Source organism: Kryptolebias marmoratus, linkage group LG6, assembly GCF_001649575.2.
Source record: "Kryptolebias marmoratus isolate JLee-2015 linkage group LG6, ASM164957v2, whole genome shotgun sequence".
Lineage (NCBI taxonomy): Eukaryota > Metazoa > Chordata > Actinopteri > Cyprinodontiformes > Rivulidae > Kryptolebias > Kryptolebias marmoratus.
Genome location: NC_051435.1, coordinates 10,046,549 through 10,066,332, shown reverse-complemented (window position 1 = coordinate 10,066,332; position 19,784 = coordinate 10,046,549). Strand labels below are relative to the sequence as shown.

The following is a 19,784-nucleotide window of genomic DNA, read 5'->3' as shown; positions in this document are numbered from 1 at the left end:
TCCCAACTAGCGTGCTGCAAAATGTAGTTAAAATGGTGTTAAAAAAAGAAAAAGCCTACCTCTGGGGTCTCGAAGAACATTTCTCTCTCGTCCACGGTGATCTTGTACGTGCAGGGTTGTGGGGCACCGAAGAAGATGATGTGCTCGTACGGGAAGGTCTCCAGAGGCTTTGGCTCTCCTCTTTTGTAGACAGACACATTCTCTGCGCTAACACTCAACCACAGATCGTGTGGGAACCCTCCTTCTTTACACTGCAAAGACACAAACATGAGGCTCTCATCACCCAGCTGTAGATGGACATCCAGTCCTTTCTGACAAACGTCCTGGTTAAAGGTTTATGGAGCATACCTCGACGTCAAACAGAGTGGATCCATATCCAGGCCACTCTTTGATGATGGTCATGTATTTCAGCATGGCCTGGTGCTGATCCAAACCCTGGAGGCGGGACCACTTCTCCACGACGCTCGCCCTGGTGGCCGACATCTCCTCCTTGATCCACATCTCCAGCATCTGCTCCTCCTCCAGGCGCTGCTTCTTCATGGAGCCCGTCTTCAGCCCCCGGCGCAGCGTGCTGTCCAGGAAGCTGGTCCTCCGGCGCTCCAGGGTTTGGCCCGACCCCGACGCCCCGCCCGCCTTGGTGAACTGCAGGATCCGGCTGCGCAGGCGCCCCACGGGGTAGACGCTCTCCAGGTTCCATGTGACCCGGGCTTTGTCCCCGAACAGGAACTGCAGGCGGAGAGCTGCAAGGTGCTGCAGGGTCTCTTCGAGGGCAGGGAAGTGGCCCCGGGTCAAACTCTCATGGGCCTGACGAGCAGGAAAAAAAAAGAAAAACAAAAGGTTGACACACATTTCATATCTAATTAAATACGTCTAGTAAAACTGAAGATAAGTTCAACAAACCTGCTCAAACATGAACGCAAACTCCACTCCTTCCTTAGGCATGCTTTCCACATCCAAGAAACAGTAGAGTTTGAAATACAGCTTCCATTGGCCTTCATCCCGAGCTTCCTCACTGCCAGCCAGTCTGAGAGGCGGGGGGGCCATAAATCTGTCACTCACACATCTGATTTTGTCTAATTTTCTAACACCATCCTCATGTCATTATCATCCTCAGAACATAAATTTCTGTGTACCTCTAAAGGTGTTTGAATCACACCCAAGCTGCGATTTTAGAACCAAAACTTGCAGTTAAACTAATAATTTGTGCGGTTAAAGATGGGTAAATCGTACCTTTCGAATTTGGCCAACACATCGGCCACAATGACTCGACTTTCCACAGCTTTGTCGGCAGCGCTGCTATGCTCGAAGAGAGCAAACATGTTCCTGCTGTCCTCCATAGCCAGACCTCGGATCAGCTTCTCCACGACCTGACCATGATTACAAACACATGCTCAGCAGGCACCGATGGGGCTTTTTCTCCTCCAATACAAAACCGAATATGAGAGAACAAATGAGTGTAGGCGGCTCACCTCTCCAGCAGTGGTGTGAGAGTTAATGGAGATCTTGCAGGAGCCCCCTCCGTGGCAGTAGACTGTGGTGGTCATTTCCTGTCTGGTCAGAAGTGCCATGATTTCCTCTTGGGAGGGAACAAACTCTCTCGTCTTTGTCTTCTTCAGAGACTCCCCGATGAAGTGGGCAAACATTTCGATTTCTGTTCCGGGGAACAGCTCCTTAATCCTGAAGGAAGAAAAAAAAAAAACGTCAAGACGCAAGTTTAAACCAAAACGTTCACCTTTCAGCACTCTGGTTTTGCGCCCAAACCGATCCGTACCTTTTCAGGTGAAACTTGAGGTAGCGCAGGATTCCTCGGCTGGGCAGGAAGGTGCAGCACATGCAGGTCAGGAGGTGCCAGTGGGCGCGGTTAGCAGGACTGTTGGGGTGCGGGACGTGGTTGGTCTGTTTGATGAGCTGACAGTAAACCTCATCCCTCAGTGGCCGCAGGTCTTGGCAGGTCTGCAGGATTCCCTGGATGATGGGCACGGGGTCTGACACGGCCTCCATCTCCTGCAGGGAGTTGAAAATCTTCACCGCCTCGTCCTGCAGGCTCGTATATCCCTTTTCCTTTTGCACTGACAGAGACGGAGACGCAGTTCAATTTCAATCTATGAACTTACTGTTCTGTTAAAAGAGTATCAGCTACCTGATAACGGAAAAATGCATGTATAAAAATGTAATCTTGTATTTAAAAAAGCTGAAATATTGTAAAGAATATAAAACACCCAGAATGCAATAATAATAAAAAAAACATTAATGACTGAAACTGATCATTAAACTAGATCATGAGCAGCAGTTGGCAAACAGTGGCTGCAGGCCAAAGCACTCACAGTGGACGCTGACGTCTCCATAAGGCAGAGGTAGAAGGGGGGAGTGCAAAGGATGCTGGGTATATCGCAGGATGGGGTTCCTCCAGTATGTCTGTTCCACAGCCTCCACGTTCAGGCTGCTCTCCTACACACAAACAGGACTGGGTTAGCGATCTTAGACCCTTTTTTATTTATAAAAATAGTTTTTTCTCCATAAATAGGTGGAAATTTAATTGGTAACAAAACAGAAGTGGAGAAATTGTATTTTCTGTGATAGTGAGTGGGAAGCTGTTGTTTAATCTGTTAAACAAGCAGAAGTCTATCTAAAAACGGAAAGAAGCAAAAGCTTGCTAAAAGCCAAAAGTAGCCCAAGAAGCTAAAAGTAGAACAATGTTTTTGACAGCACTGAAGAGATCTCAGTGTGTTTCTATGGAAAAAAAAAATTTGTAAATAAAGTTAAATATTCTGAAAAGTATAAAAGTAAAAAAAACAAACTAGAAGTCATCTCCCAAATGAGCTAAACGTTTTGACATATGAATGGCTAAAATAGCGCAAAGTATGCAGACGAAGTTAGATTGCAAATAAAAACCAACGAACAGGAAAAACACTCAGCGTCACTGCAGTAAAAACCACAAAGATGGCTCAAAGGTCGGAGAACGTTTTCGTGAATGAAGATCACAGCACACAGTGAGTACCTCACTTCACAACAGTGTGGCTCCCTGCCACAGGTTTGCATGACTAAAAAGAATTTAGGTCACAGTAACGTTAATGCCCTAATGTTAATGAAACATTTAGCATGAGTAATCATGAAACACATCCTGCAGAAAGGATTACAACCATAAAATGACACAAATAGCCATTAGACATTGAGCTTTAATACCTTGATGTCCCTGATGAGTTGCTGCGTTGGCGTCTCAATGGGAACCTTGCTGTCTATGACTCCCTGAATGGCGTTCGCCCACCGCATGGCTTCGTTCAGCAGTTTGGTGTAAAGCCGGTAAGAGTGTTTACGCCCATATATGATTATATTCCAGTAACCTGGATGAAAAGGACAAAAAAAAAGGCATTAGAAGTTAGGACGTGTCCGAATCTGATCATTAGCTGATCTCCCTATAAGAGCAGACAGACCAGGAGGACTGAACTGACCCGTGTCCTTGAAGGTTTTCTCATCGGGCTGCACCACAGAGCACAGGCTGTTGAGGACCAGGGTTCCCAGTTTGGTCGTGTTGCGCTCCGACGACTTGTAGTAGTCGAGGGAGTTTGTGGTGAGAACAAACCAGCGCTTCTTCAGCTTCAGAGAAGTGCTCTTGGCTCCTGACTTCATCTCTTTATGCAGCCAGCCTGATATTTAAGAAGAAAAGAAGTTAAGGCTTTGGTTTCTACCCGAAAACTGACTTCTTCTTTTAGTCAGATCGAGTCAAAACTGAGACGGACCCCTAACGAGGAACTCTTGTCCGTCAACTCTGGTATCTCCTTTAGATTTCTGCAGCAGGCCGATCCAGTGGTGCATCTCCTCCGGTGTGTCTGTGTTACAGTGGATCACTCGGTTGGCCGTAATGATCACAAAAGAGTTTGGTCTGGGGAGAAAGAAAAACATCTCATATGTAGGGTTTTATTTTTTCTCTTGATGGTTAAATCCATCCAACATTCAGGGAGTGTTTGGGTGTAATGGGCATTTCTCACCTGTCTGGGTTGTCCGATGCACAAACAGAATCGATCAAGCCCACATCTAATGTTCCCTAAAAGGAGAAGAACAAGGTGTAAATTGAATGATCTCAAATTTAAACTGAAAATACTCCACGAATAGTCCACTCAGCTGTTTGATATTATTGCGTCTCTGCTATTAAAGCTTCATACAGACATACAGGCTGGCAGATTCAGATTCTTGAGGTATAATTACTTAAATTACAATATAACCCCAGAACTGGACCGTCATAATCCAGCAGAATCAGTCACATGTTTCTGTTCTGCTGGTGGAAAAAAAAGCAGCGGAGAGGTAGAGCCGCACTAACCACAGCATTCTTTGGGTTGGCCTGTTCGTGGTGCATCTCCATGAGCTGCTCTGGGCTGGCGCTGTGGACCCGACTCAGCACATTGAACCAACCACTGAACGGGTCAGAGGGAGTTGAGAAAGCACAAGTCAGCAAACGTGTAATTGGAAATTACATAGCGAACTTCCATCCGGCGACCACAAGGGGGAACTTCATTTCCACACGTCACTTTCACAGTGAGCTGATGAAGAGGAGGAACAGAGCTAATTTACCTGGCGTCTTCAGGGGACTCGGCGTAGATGTGGTAGGTCCTCTCCTCAGTCACGATGTTCAGTGCGTTTTCCTTCTCATGATTGTCCACAATCTCCCTGCAGATCGAGACGATCTCATTTACTGTCACACACACACACGATTCTTGTTGCATTAAAACACAGCAGGAGAGTCAAGGGTCCTACTTGGCTGCGCGGATGTCGATCGTTCCCTTCAGCTTTTCCTCGCTGTCGTTCTCGAAGTAGGTGAGTTTCGACTCGCGCAGGACAAACCAGCGCATCTTCCAGTTGCGGCGGGACAAAGTGGACATCCCTCCCCCTTTCTTGTAAAGCCAGCCAGACTTGAGGGAGTCCTGTTTTGCCCGGAACCACATGAACGTCTCATCTTTGAGCACACACCAGCGACGGCGCCACGGGATCATGAGGCCGCCTGACAAAGAGGGAAAGATGCACAATAATCGGTGCCTCTAATTAACAGAACATCAAACAGTACTGTACCATTTCAGGCAGAGTCTTGGTCCAGATACTCACTCTTCATGTAGAGGTAGCCATGGAAGTACGGAGGCCCGCTGCCATTCAGCAGATTCACTCTGCCATTAGAAATCTCCTCATCTGTGTCCACGTAGCCGTCGTTTTCCTCGTCACTGTCGATGAACTGGAACACAACAGCATTACTACGTGAAAAACATTTAACTTGATCCTCGGACACTCGTCAAGCCTCCCTGCAGGAGGCTCTGAAGCACCACATCAGAAAGTTATTAAACAGAAAGAAAGTGCTGCTAAGGCTAAAAGACCCGACTCTATAAATAGGATATCTACCATTTGGAAACAACAATAAATTAAAGACCTACCATCACTGCCTTTCATGCCTGAGTTCTAGACTAAGATGTTGAGAAATGATGGAGTTGTAGTTGTTTTGGACAAAGCATGTAAATGGCGTTTTCCACAGTCTCATACAAAAACTCAAAAAATGCATTAGTGTTTAGAGTATCTGTTGAGGATCACTCCCAGCTACTACCACACCAAATTTTACTCTAGTATCAGCAAACCTGATGGAGTTACAGCCATTTTTGTGTTGAATAATCATGATTAGCTGTGGCAGCCATCTTCGACTACATTGACTCCAAAAGTTAATCAGTTGTGAATGTACAACCGATGCTTACTCTCTGAAAAAATCATTAAAATCCGTCCAGTGGTTTATGAGATATTTTGCTAACAGATCACCATGGTTGCCTTCTCGTGTTAATGCTAAATATTTAGGCAACAATCTCACACCATGAGTAACACTTGGAGTATGAGTTGTCAATGACTCTCAGCTACAACTAAAAGAAATTTGAGCAAAATATCTGTAAAATGAACTGAATTATAGCTATTTTGGTGTTTTCCAAGCTCAGTTAGCTGTGGTTGCCATCCTGAGTTAGACCGGCACCAAAAGATAAACGGTTGTAGATGCAGATCCAGTAATTACTTTCTGCAAGTTTCATTCAAATTTGTCCAAAGGTGCATGAGATATTTTGCTAACAAATACACATACACAGGCAAAAACATCATCACCTCTCGCCTCCAGCGGGAGGCAATAATTATGTCAGCAACAATTATGGTGTACATTTAACCCGCAACATCTGCACAAATTTGTTTTTTCAGTGGCCAAATTCACTCTAAAGCCACCGCCAGACGTCTCTAAATCAAAACGTCTGCGACTTCCGACACCATCTTTCTCTTCCTCTGACATTTTGCTGATCTGACAGCGTTCGGTCGCAGCTCTCTGCTTGACTTGCAGCATCTGTGATCAGATTCAACCGAGTAAGCCACGTTTCAACCATCTGTGTTCAGTCAGATTTCCTTTGACTGGCTCAATTATTGACTGAACTTTCACAGGACCCCAGATATTTCTCCAAGCAGCTTCCCGTCAGGGTCATCTAATTAAAAAAGTGTGACTCGGCTTGTTTCTCACCGAGTCTGAGCTGCCCCTGAAGGAGTCCAGGCTGTGCTGGGTGCAGGAGGATTCTCGCAGCAGCTCCTCGTCCGTGAGGTGCCCATCGATGATGCTGGCTCCGGAGCTCCCGTGAGCCGCCTCGAACTCTTCCTGGTCATAGTCCGACTCTGCGTCTGGCAGGTTCGAGTGCGATGGCCCCTCATTCATGGGCTCAAAATCGGAGGCTCTTTTTCCGTTAGTTACCACACGTGGTGATGGAGGGTGGCGGGTTTGGGAGTCTGTTGGAGGACGATCGAGTCCATTAGGGGTAACTGTAGAAGGAGAGGAGATGACGACTCCCTCGGCAAAGGCAGGAGGAGGAGGGGGAATACTTTGAAACACTTCCTTGTCAAGAGGAACCACAGCTGGAGGAGGAAAGTCAGGTAAGGGGACACACTCGTCCTCTGTGGGGAAGCCCTCGTCCACCTCCTCCTCCGCTAGAGGAGCCGTAGATTCGTTCGGCTCGTGGAGGTTCTCCTCGCTCGAGAGCGATGGCTCCAAGCCCCCGAAGTCCAGTAGCTCCAGGAACTCGGTCGCCACACGAGAAGCTTCCTTCTCCAGTCTGTAGATCTCAGCGTCCCTCATCTGGCGCAGCTCCTCGCGGGACACATCCCCGAGGAGGGACACGCCGTCTTCCTGCTGCTTCTGCAGACGCTCGATCTCCCTTTCGAGCCGCAGGATCTCCTCCATCTGCCGGCTCTCCTCCTCAGAAGTGTGGCTGTAGGACAGCATCTGGGTCAGCTCCTTCTGTTGAGCAGACAAGTAAAGAAAATGAATCCGTCTGCAAAGGACTAGAATTCCTTGAACGAATGCATATCACCCGCCGCCTTTCGTGCCAAAGTTTTAGACTAAACTAATCTTATTCTGAGGAATGACCTGTTAGCACTTGGAGTATGTGTTGTAAGCGACTGTCAGCTACTACCACGCCAAATTTTAGCTCAATATCTGTAAAATCCATAGAGTGTAGGCTAAGATGAATCAGCTGTGGCAGCCTTCGTGAACTGGGATGACTCCAAAACTTAACAAGTTTCTGAGTTTCTCTGTAATCCGTCAAGTGATTCTCTGAGTTATTTTGCAAACAGACAAACAGGGTTGACTTCAACAGTTAATGCCAAAGTTTTAGGCAAATATGTTGTGCAATTTATTGCACTCAAAGTATGTGTTGAGACGATCCTCACCTACTACCGCATCAAGTTTTTAGCTCAATATGTGGAAAATTGACAGAGTTGGAGCCAGTTTTGTGTTTGCTAAGATCACTTTGCTGGGACGGCAGCTTCAATTGGACTGACTCCAAAAGTTAATCAGCTGTAGTTGATTTGTTCAAATCTGTTCGGTGATTCATGGGATATTTTGCTGACAGTACAGACAAATGAACACACACACGCACACTGACACTGGCAACATCATTGCTCCACTTTGTCTTCTGCGGCAGGCAATATATAAATAATAAATTATTTAGACAGCATAAGGTAAAGCAGTTACCTTCTGACAAGCCCCATTCACAAGTGAGTTCCTAAAGACAAAAAAAAGAGAATTAGTAAACATAAACCACAGAAAAAGATAATTCTAATGAAACCAAAACAATATCCTTCACCTCATTTTGTCCTCTTTAGCTGCCAGTTTCTGCTCTTCCTCCTTCTCCCTGATCAGCCTCTGCTCCTCTTCCCTCAGTCTCCGTTTCTCCTCCTCCTCTTCCTTCTTCCTCCTCTCCTCCTCCTCCTCCCGCTGCCTCCTCTCCTCCATCCCCCTCCTCTCCTCCTCTAGTCGCCTCCTCTCCTCCTCCTCCTCCTCCTCTCTCCTCTTCCTCTCCTCCTCCTCCTCCCGTCTCTGCTTCTCCTCCCGGAGCTGGCGACAGAGGGACCTGGCGAGCTGGCCCCTGCGGTGCTTCTGCAGGACGACGGCGGCCGAGCGCAGGCGCAGGAAGGAGCGCCTCCGAAAGTGAGCGCGGTAGTGCTTCTGGATGGTGACCACGCTGGACAGGATCCTCTTGTACTGTTTCCTGAAGAGGGGACAGAGATAAAGATTTGTTTCTGCTGCACCACGAACATATCGCGAAGTCTCGCTGTCGTGCCTGCTGACGTCCTCTGTTTAAAGAAGCAAAAGAAAGAGCCTGTAGTGAACCGTGTCGTGTTTAGAGTCTGACCAGCTTGTGCTGTTCCTTTGTGGTGGTGTGGGCTGTTGTGTTTAGCCCTAACACCCACACACAGCACATGCATTAAATACACACACTGCTAAACACGGACAAACACACGTGACCTTCTAGGGACCACACACACTGTTCTGACCCTTCTCCTGACCTGTCTTCCACAGGAATCGCTGCTCCGACTGGACCGAAGGCAGACTCTGAGCAGCTATATTGTTACATGTAATAACACAAAGACTTTACTTGTGTCTTTAGGGAACTTCCCAAGGTTCTGCCTTCAGTATGAACAACCCAGAGGGGAAGGAAACCCACAACCTGAGTGCTGTCGTCAGGCCCATTATAGTCTCCCGGCGGAGCTTTTCCGAGGACTGTATGTAACCTTATATATGGCTGCATACAGGTGGAGCATGGTTAGATTAAATGCCTAAGGGAGTCTGCATGTGCAGATGTTTAACTACCAGGATGAATGTTCAGAATGGCAGGCAGAGCAGAGAGAGAGAGAGAGAAAACTTGTTGCTCAGGCTGAAAAGATACTTATTCACAGCAGAAATCTGTATAAACTGTGATTTTAGACACAGCGATAAATTGAAGCTTTGTTGATGATCACAGGTACTTCTGTCCTGTGAGGAAAGGAGCATTCTTGAGAAATAAGAGACAAGCATGAACAAAGCGTTTTGGCTTCTTTTCTTCAATCCAAAGTCCAAAACCAAACTTTATTCTGAAATCGTTCCTCTAATTTTAGACGGAGTGGACCTCTGCCCATCTTTACTTCGAAAGATTCAGCCTCTCTAAAATGCACTTTTTATACTCAGTCCTCTTACTGATCGTTGCTAATTATTCTCATTAGTTGCAAAACGCTTCTCTGACTAGCCTTTTGTGAGAAATTATACAATATCTTAGTTTCAACTTTAGATATGTTTACTGTGAGACTGTGGGAGATTTGCAAATCATTGCACTCTTTCTTATTTACACTTTACATGTTCCAGCTTTATTGGAATTTGGTTGTACTGTAGAACAAAAGTAACTAGTAATTACTTTTTACTGGTATCTATAGTATAGTGATGCAGAAGTACTATCACTCCATTAGATTAGGAGGGAATATTTTAGGTGTCTTGTGGTTTACATTAAAACAACAAAACCAGCCAACTAACATCCATTTTAACTTGTTAAGATGTTCAAATCTCCTTTCAAAGATCATAAAAGTTACACTTCACCTGAAAAGTTCCCAGGAAAGATTGTAGATGTCAACCTAATGATTACTTTCTGAAAGTTTCATTAAAATCCATCTGATTTGTGAACTATTTTGCGACCAAATAGACAGAGTTGATTCCAATATTTAAAGCAAAGTTTAAAACACAGATTTTGTACGATCAGTTAGCGCTTTAAGCACAAGTTGGGGATCAGTCTTGGCTACTACCACACCAAATGTTAGCTCAGTATCTTTAAAACTGGCTGAGTTGGGCCCATTTTTGTGCTCGCTGAGATTGCTTTGCTGTGGCAACCATCTCCAAATGAGTCCAAAAGTGAATCAGTTGTAGATGCCAACTGAGTGACTGCTTTCTGAGAGATAAGAGAGATATCTTGCTAACTTTACAGACAAACACATGCGAACAGACCTGGGCGAAAACATCAATAACGCCCTGAGGATTAAACTGTCATTAACCAAGTGAAAACCAGTGATTCAGCAGCAACACGGGTGATAACTGACATGTTTGTTATGCTGAGCCCACATGACAAACAAGCACACGGACAAAAAGGGAAATTTGCAAAGAAGCCATAATCCCTACCCTCCACCCCCCACCCCTTAGGATACACACAACACCTCTACCACAAAACAAACACCGACAACTGTCACTGTCACTCATCCCCCCCCCACCCCCACACTCCCCCTCCCCACTCACCTTGCCACATAGCTGAGGATGTGGGCGCGGATCACCATGCCAGCCCTGCGCCGCACCTCTTCCCTCTCCTTCTCCAGCCTTTGCTCCAGCGCCTCCTTCAAGAACACCTGCGGGACGGGCCGACGAGGGTTGGGTGGGGGGTGACAGAGAGACACACAGAGAGGATGGGGGGGTGTAGAGGGAGAGGGTGGGTGGCAAACAGGATGGGTTAGTTCCTCCTCTTGGTAAGGCTGTAAAAAAAAAAAAAAAAAAAGAAAAAAAAATCAGGCCCCACAGAGATGAGAAGGGCCCCTGTTTTCTGCTGGCAGCTCCCTGTGGGCCACTGCAGGAGGAGGCTGTGGTGCAGCTGAGGCTAGCAGGCTATAGCTGCCCCCCCTGCCCGCCCGCAGGACAGAACAGACAGAACAGACAGGAAAACTGAGTCTGAGGCTGCAGCCTTTCTGCTAATGCTGCTACTGCTGCTGCTGCAGAGCCTCATCGTGGCCGAGCCTCCTTCCTGAGCCCTGTGCTGCCTTCGACTGAAGTGCTCAGGCAGAGAGGCACAGGGAGAGCAGGGGAGGGGGAGAGGAGGGATGATGAAGGGATGTGAGGGGGAGGGAGAGTGGCTGGTGTCCAGATAGAAAGCCACACCTCTTGTTGCTCTTATGGAAGAAGGAGAAAAAGAGTTGAGTTAACCCTTCCCTCCCTCCTGGAAACTTTGTTCGACGCTGGCACCGTCTTTCGGGACTAAAATACCCACGAGAACTCGGGTGAGATCATAAAACAGTTAAAAAACTCGTCTGATTGTGCGCCTGCAACGTCTGAGACTCTCCTGCGTTTGTGTCCCAGATGTCCCACGAATAATCAAAGGATCCCACAGCTGCAGCTCCACGCTGCCACTGTAAAGCCTGCGAGAGGAGGAAGCTTCCCCTTCGTCCACATCCTTCTCTCGTCTGTAAAACAAATGGCTCACACACACAGCACCAAAAAACATCACCCAGCCCCTTAATCCTGGCCACACACTTCCCCTGTACACAATCAGCGCATATATAATTACACACCAAAGGAAACGTTGCCCCTTTTCCCACAACCCACACTACATTTCCCAAAACCCCTCAAAACCCACTCAGGCTCACTGCTCTGCTTAACCGTCTTTCTCTGTTGTCTTTTAGCGTACACACCGAGTCAGCCAAAGGTCAAAGTTCAACTGTGTCTGCGTGTGACATGTTTAATGCACACTGGCATCTGCACATTCGGCGGTCGTGCCCCAGTTGCACACATGTGGCTCGCATCAAACGTGTGCTTCAGTGCACTCGACGAGCAACAAAAGTGTCCGAACGGGAACCAGCAAATCTGAAAAGTCTCACAGGAACCACAACTAAGAGCAGGAAGGAACAGGAGGTCAGACGATTCCAAAAGAACTTTATTTATATCCTTTTCTTTCGGCTTTAAGCAGATTTTTCATCGCTCCGAGTGGAATAAAGCTCTGATTTTGCCAGCTATAGTCAGAGGGAGTCAGTAAAAGTTCAGCGTTTTGGCGTGCGAGGATTGATGATTGTTTGAACAGAAGCGCCAGATGAGCTTCATTTTGATGAATCGCCGTGCTATTGGAGCTTTTCGACGACTCTTCCCTAACACCCCCCCACCCCCCCTGCGCAGCTGCAACATGTCAGCGCCGCAGCCTGGCCCCCACGCCTCTCACCCTGGATTTGTTTAATGAACAGCTCGGGCCTGAGGAGGGAGGCGAGCGCTCCGGCTACAATAAAGGTCGTCTCAAGATTACTGTAAACCCCTGCGCTGGGGTTACAGTAACAGTGACGGGATTTTCGTTTTTTAGGGGAAGCCGTCAACAAGAGAGCAGCAGTTCGACCACAACCGAGCAGACATAAATCTTTGGGACATGAGTCAGAGCAACTGGGGTACACATTAAGTTTCAGGATGACTTTTGGATCCGCCTTTGGCCGCAAAATATTAGGACTTTGTCTAATCTTTTTCGCAAATTAGAGTGGGTACCTTGTGTTATATATAAAAAAAACTAAATAACAAAGATTTTGTTCACATGTATTTTTAGCCAAAGTTAGCTAAGATGAAAAGTTTACTTCAACAGTTAGTTCAGATCTTTTGATATGGGGATTTCTGGAAAGGATACGAACAGCTAATATCTTACCTGTCGTAGATAGCCTGAGTTTAGCTTCGACTGGATTGATGAGCTATCAGCTAGTCTGAGCAGGGCCAAGATCAAAGTGGATTGCTGCTGAGTTAAACCTTAAACCGTTAGATAAAATTATCACCTAACGTGCGTAATTGGTCACGTTTATGGATCTGTAACAAATGCTATACGAGAGAGGAATGTTTTGGGAGAGACAAATAGAGACTGAAAAACACCCTAAATGTGTTTAGAACTACAATTTTCTTTGTCAATTCTTGTTCTTTAATGTCACAAGTTCAACCTAAATTCTTTATCCGGGCTTAGGACCAGAAGAAGTGACCTAAATGAGACCTTCTGAGTTACTTAAGTTAAATAATAGTTTACTACTTTTGACTGCAGCTGGGAGGGATGCTGTGTGAGGACGGGCCCGCCTGGGACGGCTTCAGGACGGGGGACGAGTGCTTGTATGAACCAAAGGGACATTCTTGGTTCTGCTCAGACTGGCTGTTAAACTCTATCTGCAGCAGGTAAGATGTTTTTTGTTCGTACGTTTTCCACAGCGAACTGCCGTACAGGATCTGAACTCGCTGAGGGCTGGGACTGGCCTGGGTTGTTGTTTCTGGACACGACTCCACATTAAGTCACTCCAAAGTGACAAAAACAAGTCTGGGCGAATGCACGTGTGAGTCTGTAAATGTGTGCACGTGTCAGGGCACCTTTGTCTTCCCCAGCTGCCACTCTCTCGTGGTTTTGTCATGAAGTGAGAGAAGCTGCGAGCAGCAGGACTTCTCATCGTCCGAGTGGGTTCTGTTTATCGGGATCATCTTGTACCTGAGGAAACACAAATGTGACACAAACAGCTTTACTAATACGGCTACAAATAACACCCAGAAATTAAGCACAGAAATAAAAGAAACAAACACTTGGTGGACTTTAAAAACTTTAAATAATAGCTTTGATCACATTTTTATAACAAAATGTCTGAACACGGTGGCCTTTAAGGAGGAAGACATTACCCACAGCCTGAGTGGTTCCTAAATCTTTTCATTTGTACCTGCTGAAGAAGTCCTTAAAGGTTCTGCGGACTGGGAATCCCGCCTTGCGAATCTTTACAGTTTCCAGCATCCCAGAATATCTCAGCTGGTTCAGGACAACATCAGGGTCAAACTGATTGGCCTTCTGTCAGTGACAAATAAACAACAAAAAACTGTTCTTATTCATGTCTAATGACAGAGGCTTTACAAACTTAAAACTTTTCTTTACAGAATTTAAATATTGCCCACTGCCAAAAGATGAGAGGTGGCTTTGCGTGTGTCATTTGTCTGTCTGTTAGCAAAATATCTCATGAGCCAGAAAACAAATGTTAATGAAACTACCAGAAAGCAATCATTGGATATAAAGCTACAACTGATTAACTTTTGGAGCCAACCCAATTAAACATGGCCGTCATAGCTAACTAACCTTAGAAAACACAAAAATGGCTATAACTCGGTCAGCTTTGCAGGCATTGAGCTGAAAATTGGTGTAGTATTAGCTGAGACTCATATCCAACACATAATCCAAACACAAACAGATTGAACAAAATGTTTGTTTAAAACTTTGCCATTAACCATTGGGTTCAACTCTGTCTGTCTGTTACAAAAATATCTCAAGAATCATTGAACGAATTTCAACGAAACTTTCAGAATCATTGGATGGACATCTACAACTGATCAACTTTTGGAGACAACCTAATTCAAGATGGCTGCCACAGCTAATTGACCTCAGCAAACACAAAAATGGTGATAGCTCAGGGAACGTTGCAGGTATTGAGCTAAAATTTGGTGTGGTGGTAGCTGGGAGTCATTCTGAGGAAATGCTTAGTTTTGTTTTCAAAGTTTTGATCAAGACGGCTAAAAAAAAATTTTTCAACATTGAATGATTTTAGTTTTACCCTCTGTCAGTAAAGGCAGCAGGCGGAATGCTAGCTTTTTGTTAAGTCTTTTTTTTTTAAATAGTAGTGGACTGGAAGTAAACAGTTGGTGTTTTAACTACAGCAGAGTAGATTCTTCATCGCTGCAGTTAGAGGAAGTTATGAGACCGTTAAACACTGCAGGCACACCTACTCAAACAGTCCCTCTGCTGAGTCAAGCCTAACTTGAACTAAAAAAAAAAAGTTAAATTACCACTGAGGCCTCTATCATTTTACATTAACAATCAGGTTTCTAAAAGGGAAAACAAACACCATCGGTGGGAAACCTGAACCATGTTAGCCAAGACATTTGGCAGTCCGGGAAGCCTTTTCTTTTTTTTGTTTTTCCTTTTTTGTTTTTCCTGGAATCCTCAGCTGCGTTGTTACCGATAATCGTCAGGCATAACTTATCAGAGAGGATCTGTGATGTGTGCCGCCTCGCTTCGCAGGCCGCAGGATCGCTCAGGTCGGCCGTTCTGTCGAACAGAGGGCGCACAGAGCTGGATAAGCCTCGCACAACACCCCGGCATTCTTCTACGTGTCAGTCTAATTACAGACTAATGTTCCTGAGCGTGGAAACTCGCACGCCTGCGTGCGCCCGCGCTCGTAATTGAACGCATGTAAACACGCAGCCCTTTGAGCTCTGAACTTTGCTCTTCAGCGGGAGGATTTAGGTGGCTGGGAGACGGGCAATGCGTCGATCTGTTTTGACCTCTTTTTTTCCCCTGGGAAACTCAGGTGCACGTAAATCACACAGGCCACGCCGCTTCCATTCGTGGGTCTGCGTGTATTTATTCACGTGCACGTCGGAGAGAGGACGGCGGAAGGACTCAAAATCCTCTGCTTGTTCCATCTTGAGCTGCAGAGGCAGAGACGACGAGAGCAAATGCACGTCCTGCTTGCTGCACCACAAATAAAAAAAACACTGCGGTCTTATCTCGACATTCCACTGATGCAGCCCGATCAGCGGAGCATCAACCGCAGCTGGAGCAGCCAGCAGTGACCTTTCACCTTTGGCAAAGAAGCTATAGTGGTAGGAATGTGTTTGTATGCAGTGAGAAAGTACAATGAGTCTTTGCACCAAAGCAGGAAGGGAGTATGGGTAATAAATATCTGCAGTTTAATAAAAAAAAGGGGGAAGAATAGATACTTTTAAGTGTGGATTGTTAGACTTAGTCGTTGGAATCAGAAGAACAGAAAAACAGCACAACCACATATTATCCCTGAGCAATTGGAGCTATGAATAGCACCGAGGCGGCTTAATTTCACATGCGACCTTGACAGAACCTGGCAGGGTTTCAGACTTTTTGTGTGCGCAATTAAATTTGCATGACTTACCTTGTCCATGTTTGGTTTGATGCAGCGCACGAAAAAAGGGTTGGAGGCGCTTAACGTGGCCATCAGGGAATGAAGAGAGTCCTGGAACACAGCAGCCCAGAGAGGTCAAAGGTCAACAGAGTAGGAGCCGAACATACGGTGGAAGTTTATTTTGAAAGGAGAAAAGTTGTCCCGGTCTTTTTGTTCAAAACGTGTTTGTTCTTCTCATAAGTCTGTTCACAAGTGTTTTTATTAAGAAAACCAAAAAAAGAGATTGTTTTGTTTAGTTGGCAGAAATCAGATGATGTGTAGACGTATTTAGACCCTTCACTTTGTCTCAAGTTGAAATAACTTTGGCACAAGCAGAAGACAAAGTTTTCCCAGTGACTTTTCCTTGCACTTTCGCTGGTTTCCAAGCAGAAAGGTTTACAGCAAACTTCCTATTTTTGTCTCTCCAAAGAACCCGTCGGGTTCACTTCAAGTTATTTACAAAAGCTTCCTAAAGCTGCTTCTATTTGTTTATTTTTTATGATACGCTGATAGTCAAGCTTAGCTGTCACAGTTAAATAAAATGTTTCTTCTTTCATATTTTTCTCTACAGTGACTTGACTTCCAGCCCCACAGGATGATGGTGCTATCACCATGTTGGACTGCAGGGATTGTTAATCAATCCTGTGTTCAATATTTACAGGATTTTCAATATTTTATAACCTAATAAATAGGCAAACCTTTTACAAATAGTCATTTATGTGATTTTTGCTAAGCCTGATGGTAAAATCCCTGTGTTTTAACATAAAATATTAAAGAAATAAGCATACATGTACAAATACACACTCGAAAGACCCTTGAGCCTCACAGACAGTCCGTCTCCAGACTGGCCCGGCCCGGCAGATCCAAGCATGATTGGCCCCTGGTTGGCCCCCTCTCTCTGCCCAGCCATCAGCCCTAATCCCCTGGATTTCTGGATCTGTATATGCCAGGGCAGCCTGCCAAATCCTGCACTTAGGATCCCCTCCTCCACCCACTGGCCGGCCTACAGCAGCATTTTTCCCCTCCAGTCCACCACACCATCGCCTGCAAAAGTGTATTCAGGGTCACGGACGCTTCTGCCTCACCCTGAACTGAGAGCTGACGGTGGGCTTACGGCGAGCTGTGCCCATCTTTAGAGTCTCATCTCCGTTCCTGCTGCCGACGCGCTCAAAGAGGTCGTAGATGAAATCCAGCCTGAGGGACAGATGGTGAAGAGGAGGTTAGAGGCGATCAAAGGAGCTCGCGCCTGTGAGCCGAATGGCGTACAGGTGTGGCGGCGCACGGAGCAAAGAGGACAAGTGCTCACCTGCTGTCTTTGAGAATAAACAAGATGTCATCTCTGAAGGTGTCTCTGTTTTTCTCCAAGATTCCTCGCACGTCATACAACACCTTCACAGGTTTTCAAGAAAATACAGGCGAGAGCAAAGGTCCATTATACAGAATAAGACTTATGGACTAACAATAAAACTATGACTGCAACAAAACAAAAAGGAAATAGGTGAATATTCTATATAAGATATAAGATCATGGTGGATTGCTGCTTTCACAAGGCCTATAACAATAAATGTTTGTACAAAAAGGGACCATAAAGACCAAAAACTTTAAATCTGAAAGGATTTATGTGATTCTAGTACCAAGTAGTCTTTAAATTGGGGATGATTCATTTAGAAATGAAGTAAATTTATCTTTACTATCCATCAATCTTACACATGTACACATGCGGCGTGAGTGATTTACAGTGACTGAAGAAGGCAATGCGAAAAAAAAAAAATCACCTGGGGGCCTAACAGCACAGCAGAACATGTCAATTTGACTTCAGCTACTCAGCTTTCTGACACCTCTATCAATAGTAACACACTTAGGAATTTGTGTGGATCTGTCTACTTAAAAAGAATTGTAGGTGTAAGAAATTAAACACAAAACAGCCCCACGCTAATGTGTGTCTGTGTGCAAAACTGGCCCACTTATGTAAGCGTGAGTTTGCAGTTGTGTGTTTTTCCGAGGTTTACTTTAAGTCTCCAACTGAAACTGAAAGGCTGAAGCACCTCACTTAGCTCCACTCCCATTTTTAAAGAAATCCAGAAATGAGTCACTTTCTGTTTGCTAATGAGCACATCTTCACAGCTCCATGAACAAATGTGTTTCAGAAGGTGAGGAGGTAACATGACGGTGCAGTGTCTATGCACACGGGCTCCTACCTGATGAGGTGATAAGATGGAGGAGAAAAATCAGGAATGTAAAAACCTGAGCACTCATGGTGCCTTCATCACAGACATGAGGGCAACAGTCCCTCTGTCGGGGTAAGCCTTGTTTAATGGAGGTTGTGTGGATATAAATAAAGACCAGAATAAATCCACTTAAGGTTATTTGTTTATGTTTTGTTGAATAAAACTGTGGGGAAATGCTGCAATTTATTATTTAGTTTAATTTTAGCCTAAAGTTTAGTTTAACCCCAAAATAATCACCTATGAGCTCCAGGTAGATGTCAACATACGATCAGCATAAAGAGATTTATGTTCCCACTTTTTATAAACTTGTGGTTTCCTCTCAAATAACATGATATCACTCCCTGTTCTTACCGTACTCTGTCTGATAAATAGCCAGAAAAAGATTTAGTTTTGCAGGCACAAATACTGGCAGCAACAGCTAGCTGTAGCACTTCCAGCAGGAATATCATCATATGTCTGCTGTAATGTGAAACTAACGGTGGTGTAAATGTTTATAAAACATTTTGTGAAACTGGAGTTGTTTTAAGGCGGCAACGATCCACTTTGGTTTGTTGACCTTGCTCTGACTAGCCCTTAGCTGGTCAGAATGAAGCTGTATTTCTCCCCACTGATGGCCCTTCACAGAGCTATCTACGGCAGGTAAGATATTAACTGCTGAAAAGCCTTCCACGCGTCAAGCAATCTGAACTTTCACTTTAAGAGGCAAGCGATGGAAATGAACAACTGTCTGTCGTCTCATTAGCATAACTATCCCTGCCAGGCTGGTGACGGAGCTGCTGCGCTCACACTGAGGAGACCTTGTCCCAGGCAGGGTCCACAAAGCCATTCTTTATGAAGCCAGATCCTGCTGGACCTAAATCACGTCCTTCCCATATCTTTCCTCTGCGTTTGCAACTTTGCCCCAATCGTCTCCTTGCCCTTTCCTTCTTCCAGGAGCAAATCCTGTTATCATGTAAGCAACGGAACAAGATGATGACGGTGGAACGGTTTCTCCTGACTCATGAAAAAAAAAGATGGTGGAGGAGGGGGGAGACATTAACATCCTGCAGAAGATTGTTGGCAGAGAAAGTCCTTCTGCTCATCCAGCAATTACCTCACTTTCCCGAGCATTTAATCGAAGAAGAGAAAGAAACTGGTGTGTGTGTGTGTGTGTGTGTGTGTGTGTGTGTGTGTGTGTGTGTGTGTGTGTGTGTGTGTGTGTGTGTCTAAGTGCTGTTAATCACCTCTCCTGCATAGTGCTTGATGCCAAACTGGTGGTCGGTCACTCTGGGCTTCACATAGTATGGGTTTGCCTGGTGAGAAAAGACAAAAAGACATTTTTGTATTTTTATTTTTATTTTTTTAGATTAAATCCACATCGCCAAGATTCTCTGAGAGTTCTGGGTCTGTCAGAATATTACTTACAACAAAATGCTTCCTTCTTCCTAAATGCCTGAGTTAAAATTTGAGATTTTTTATCTTTATAGTTTATTTTCTCACAAATCAAAACAATTACAACTACAACAGTTTCAGTGTCTGCTCTTTTCCAAACTGATGTTTTCCCTTGTC

General features: G+C 45.3%; 1 protein-coding gene across 4 annotated transcripts in view; it reads right to left on the bottom strand.

Moving 5' to 3' along the window:
* The window catches only part of myo10l3 (myosin X, like 3), a 54,952-nt gene that overhangs the window by 2,447 nt on the left and 32,721 nt on the right, over nucleotides 1-19,784 (bottom strand). For 3 of the 4 annotated variants that reach the window (XM_037976097.1, XM_037976098.1, XM_037976099.1), the window contains 25 exons: nucleotides 19,460-19,528; nucleotides 17,315-17,397; nucleotides 17,094-17,202; nucleotides 16,000-16,080; nucleotides 13,765-13,889; nucleotides 13,427-13,541; nucleotides 10,583-10,812; nucleotides 8,133-8,537; nucleotides 8,021-8,051; nucleotides 6,518-7,285; nucleotides 5,095-5,218; nucleotides 4,750-4,993; nucleotides 4,567-4,662; nucleotides 4,316-4,409; nucleotides 3,987-4,042; nucleotides 3,738-3,880; nucleotides 3,450-3,644; nucleotides 3,184-3,341; nucleotides 2,325-2,448; nucleotides 1,772-2,069; nucleotides 1,470-1,677; nucleotides 1,231-1,367; nucleotides 901-1,024; nucleotides 349-804; nucleotides 60-251 (listed from right to left, as the gene is read on the bottom strand). In XM_037976097.1, the coding sequence (XP_037832025.1) occupies nucleotides 60-251; nucleotides 349-804; nucleotides 901-1,024; nucleotides 1,231-1,367; nucleotides 1,470-1,677; nucleotides 1,772-2,069; nucleotides 2,325-2,448; nucleotides 3,184-3,341; nucleotides 3,450-3,644; nucleotides 3,738-3,880; nucleotides 3,987-4,042; nucleotides 4,316-4,409; nucleotides 4,567-4,662; nucleotides 4,750-4,993; nucleotides 5,095-5,218; nucleotides 6,518-7,285; nucleotides 8,021-8,051; nucleotides 8,133-8,537; nucleotides 10,583-10,812; nucleotides 13,427-13,541; nucleotides 13,765-13,889; nucleotides 16,000-16,080; nucleotides 17,094-17,202; nucleotides 17,315-17,397; nucleotides 19,460-19,528 (4,665 nt within the window). The remainder of the gene's footprint in view (nucleotides 1-59; nucleotides 252-348; nucleotides 805-900; nucleotides 1,025-1,230; nucleotides 1,368-1,469; nucleotides 1,678-1,771; nucleotides 2,070-2,324; nucleotides 2,449-3,183; nucleotides 3,342-3,449; nucleotides 3,645-3,737; nucleotides 3,881-3,986; nucleotides 4,043-4,315; nucleotides 4,410-4,566; nucleotides 4,663-4,749; nucleotides 4,994-5,094; nucleotides 5,219-6,517; nucleotides 7,286-8,020; nucleotides 8,052-8,132; nucleotides 8,538-10,582; nucleotides 10,813-13,426; nucleotides 13,542-13,764; nucleotides 13,890-15,999; nucleotides 16,081-17,093; nucleotides 17,203-17,314; nucleotides 17,398-19,459; nucleotides 19,529-19,784) is intronic. The other variant, XM_017424505.3, reaches the window with a different exon arrangement.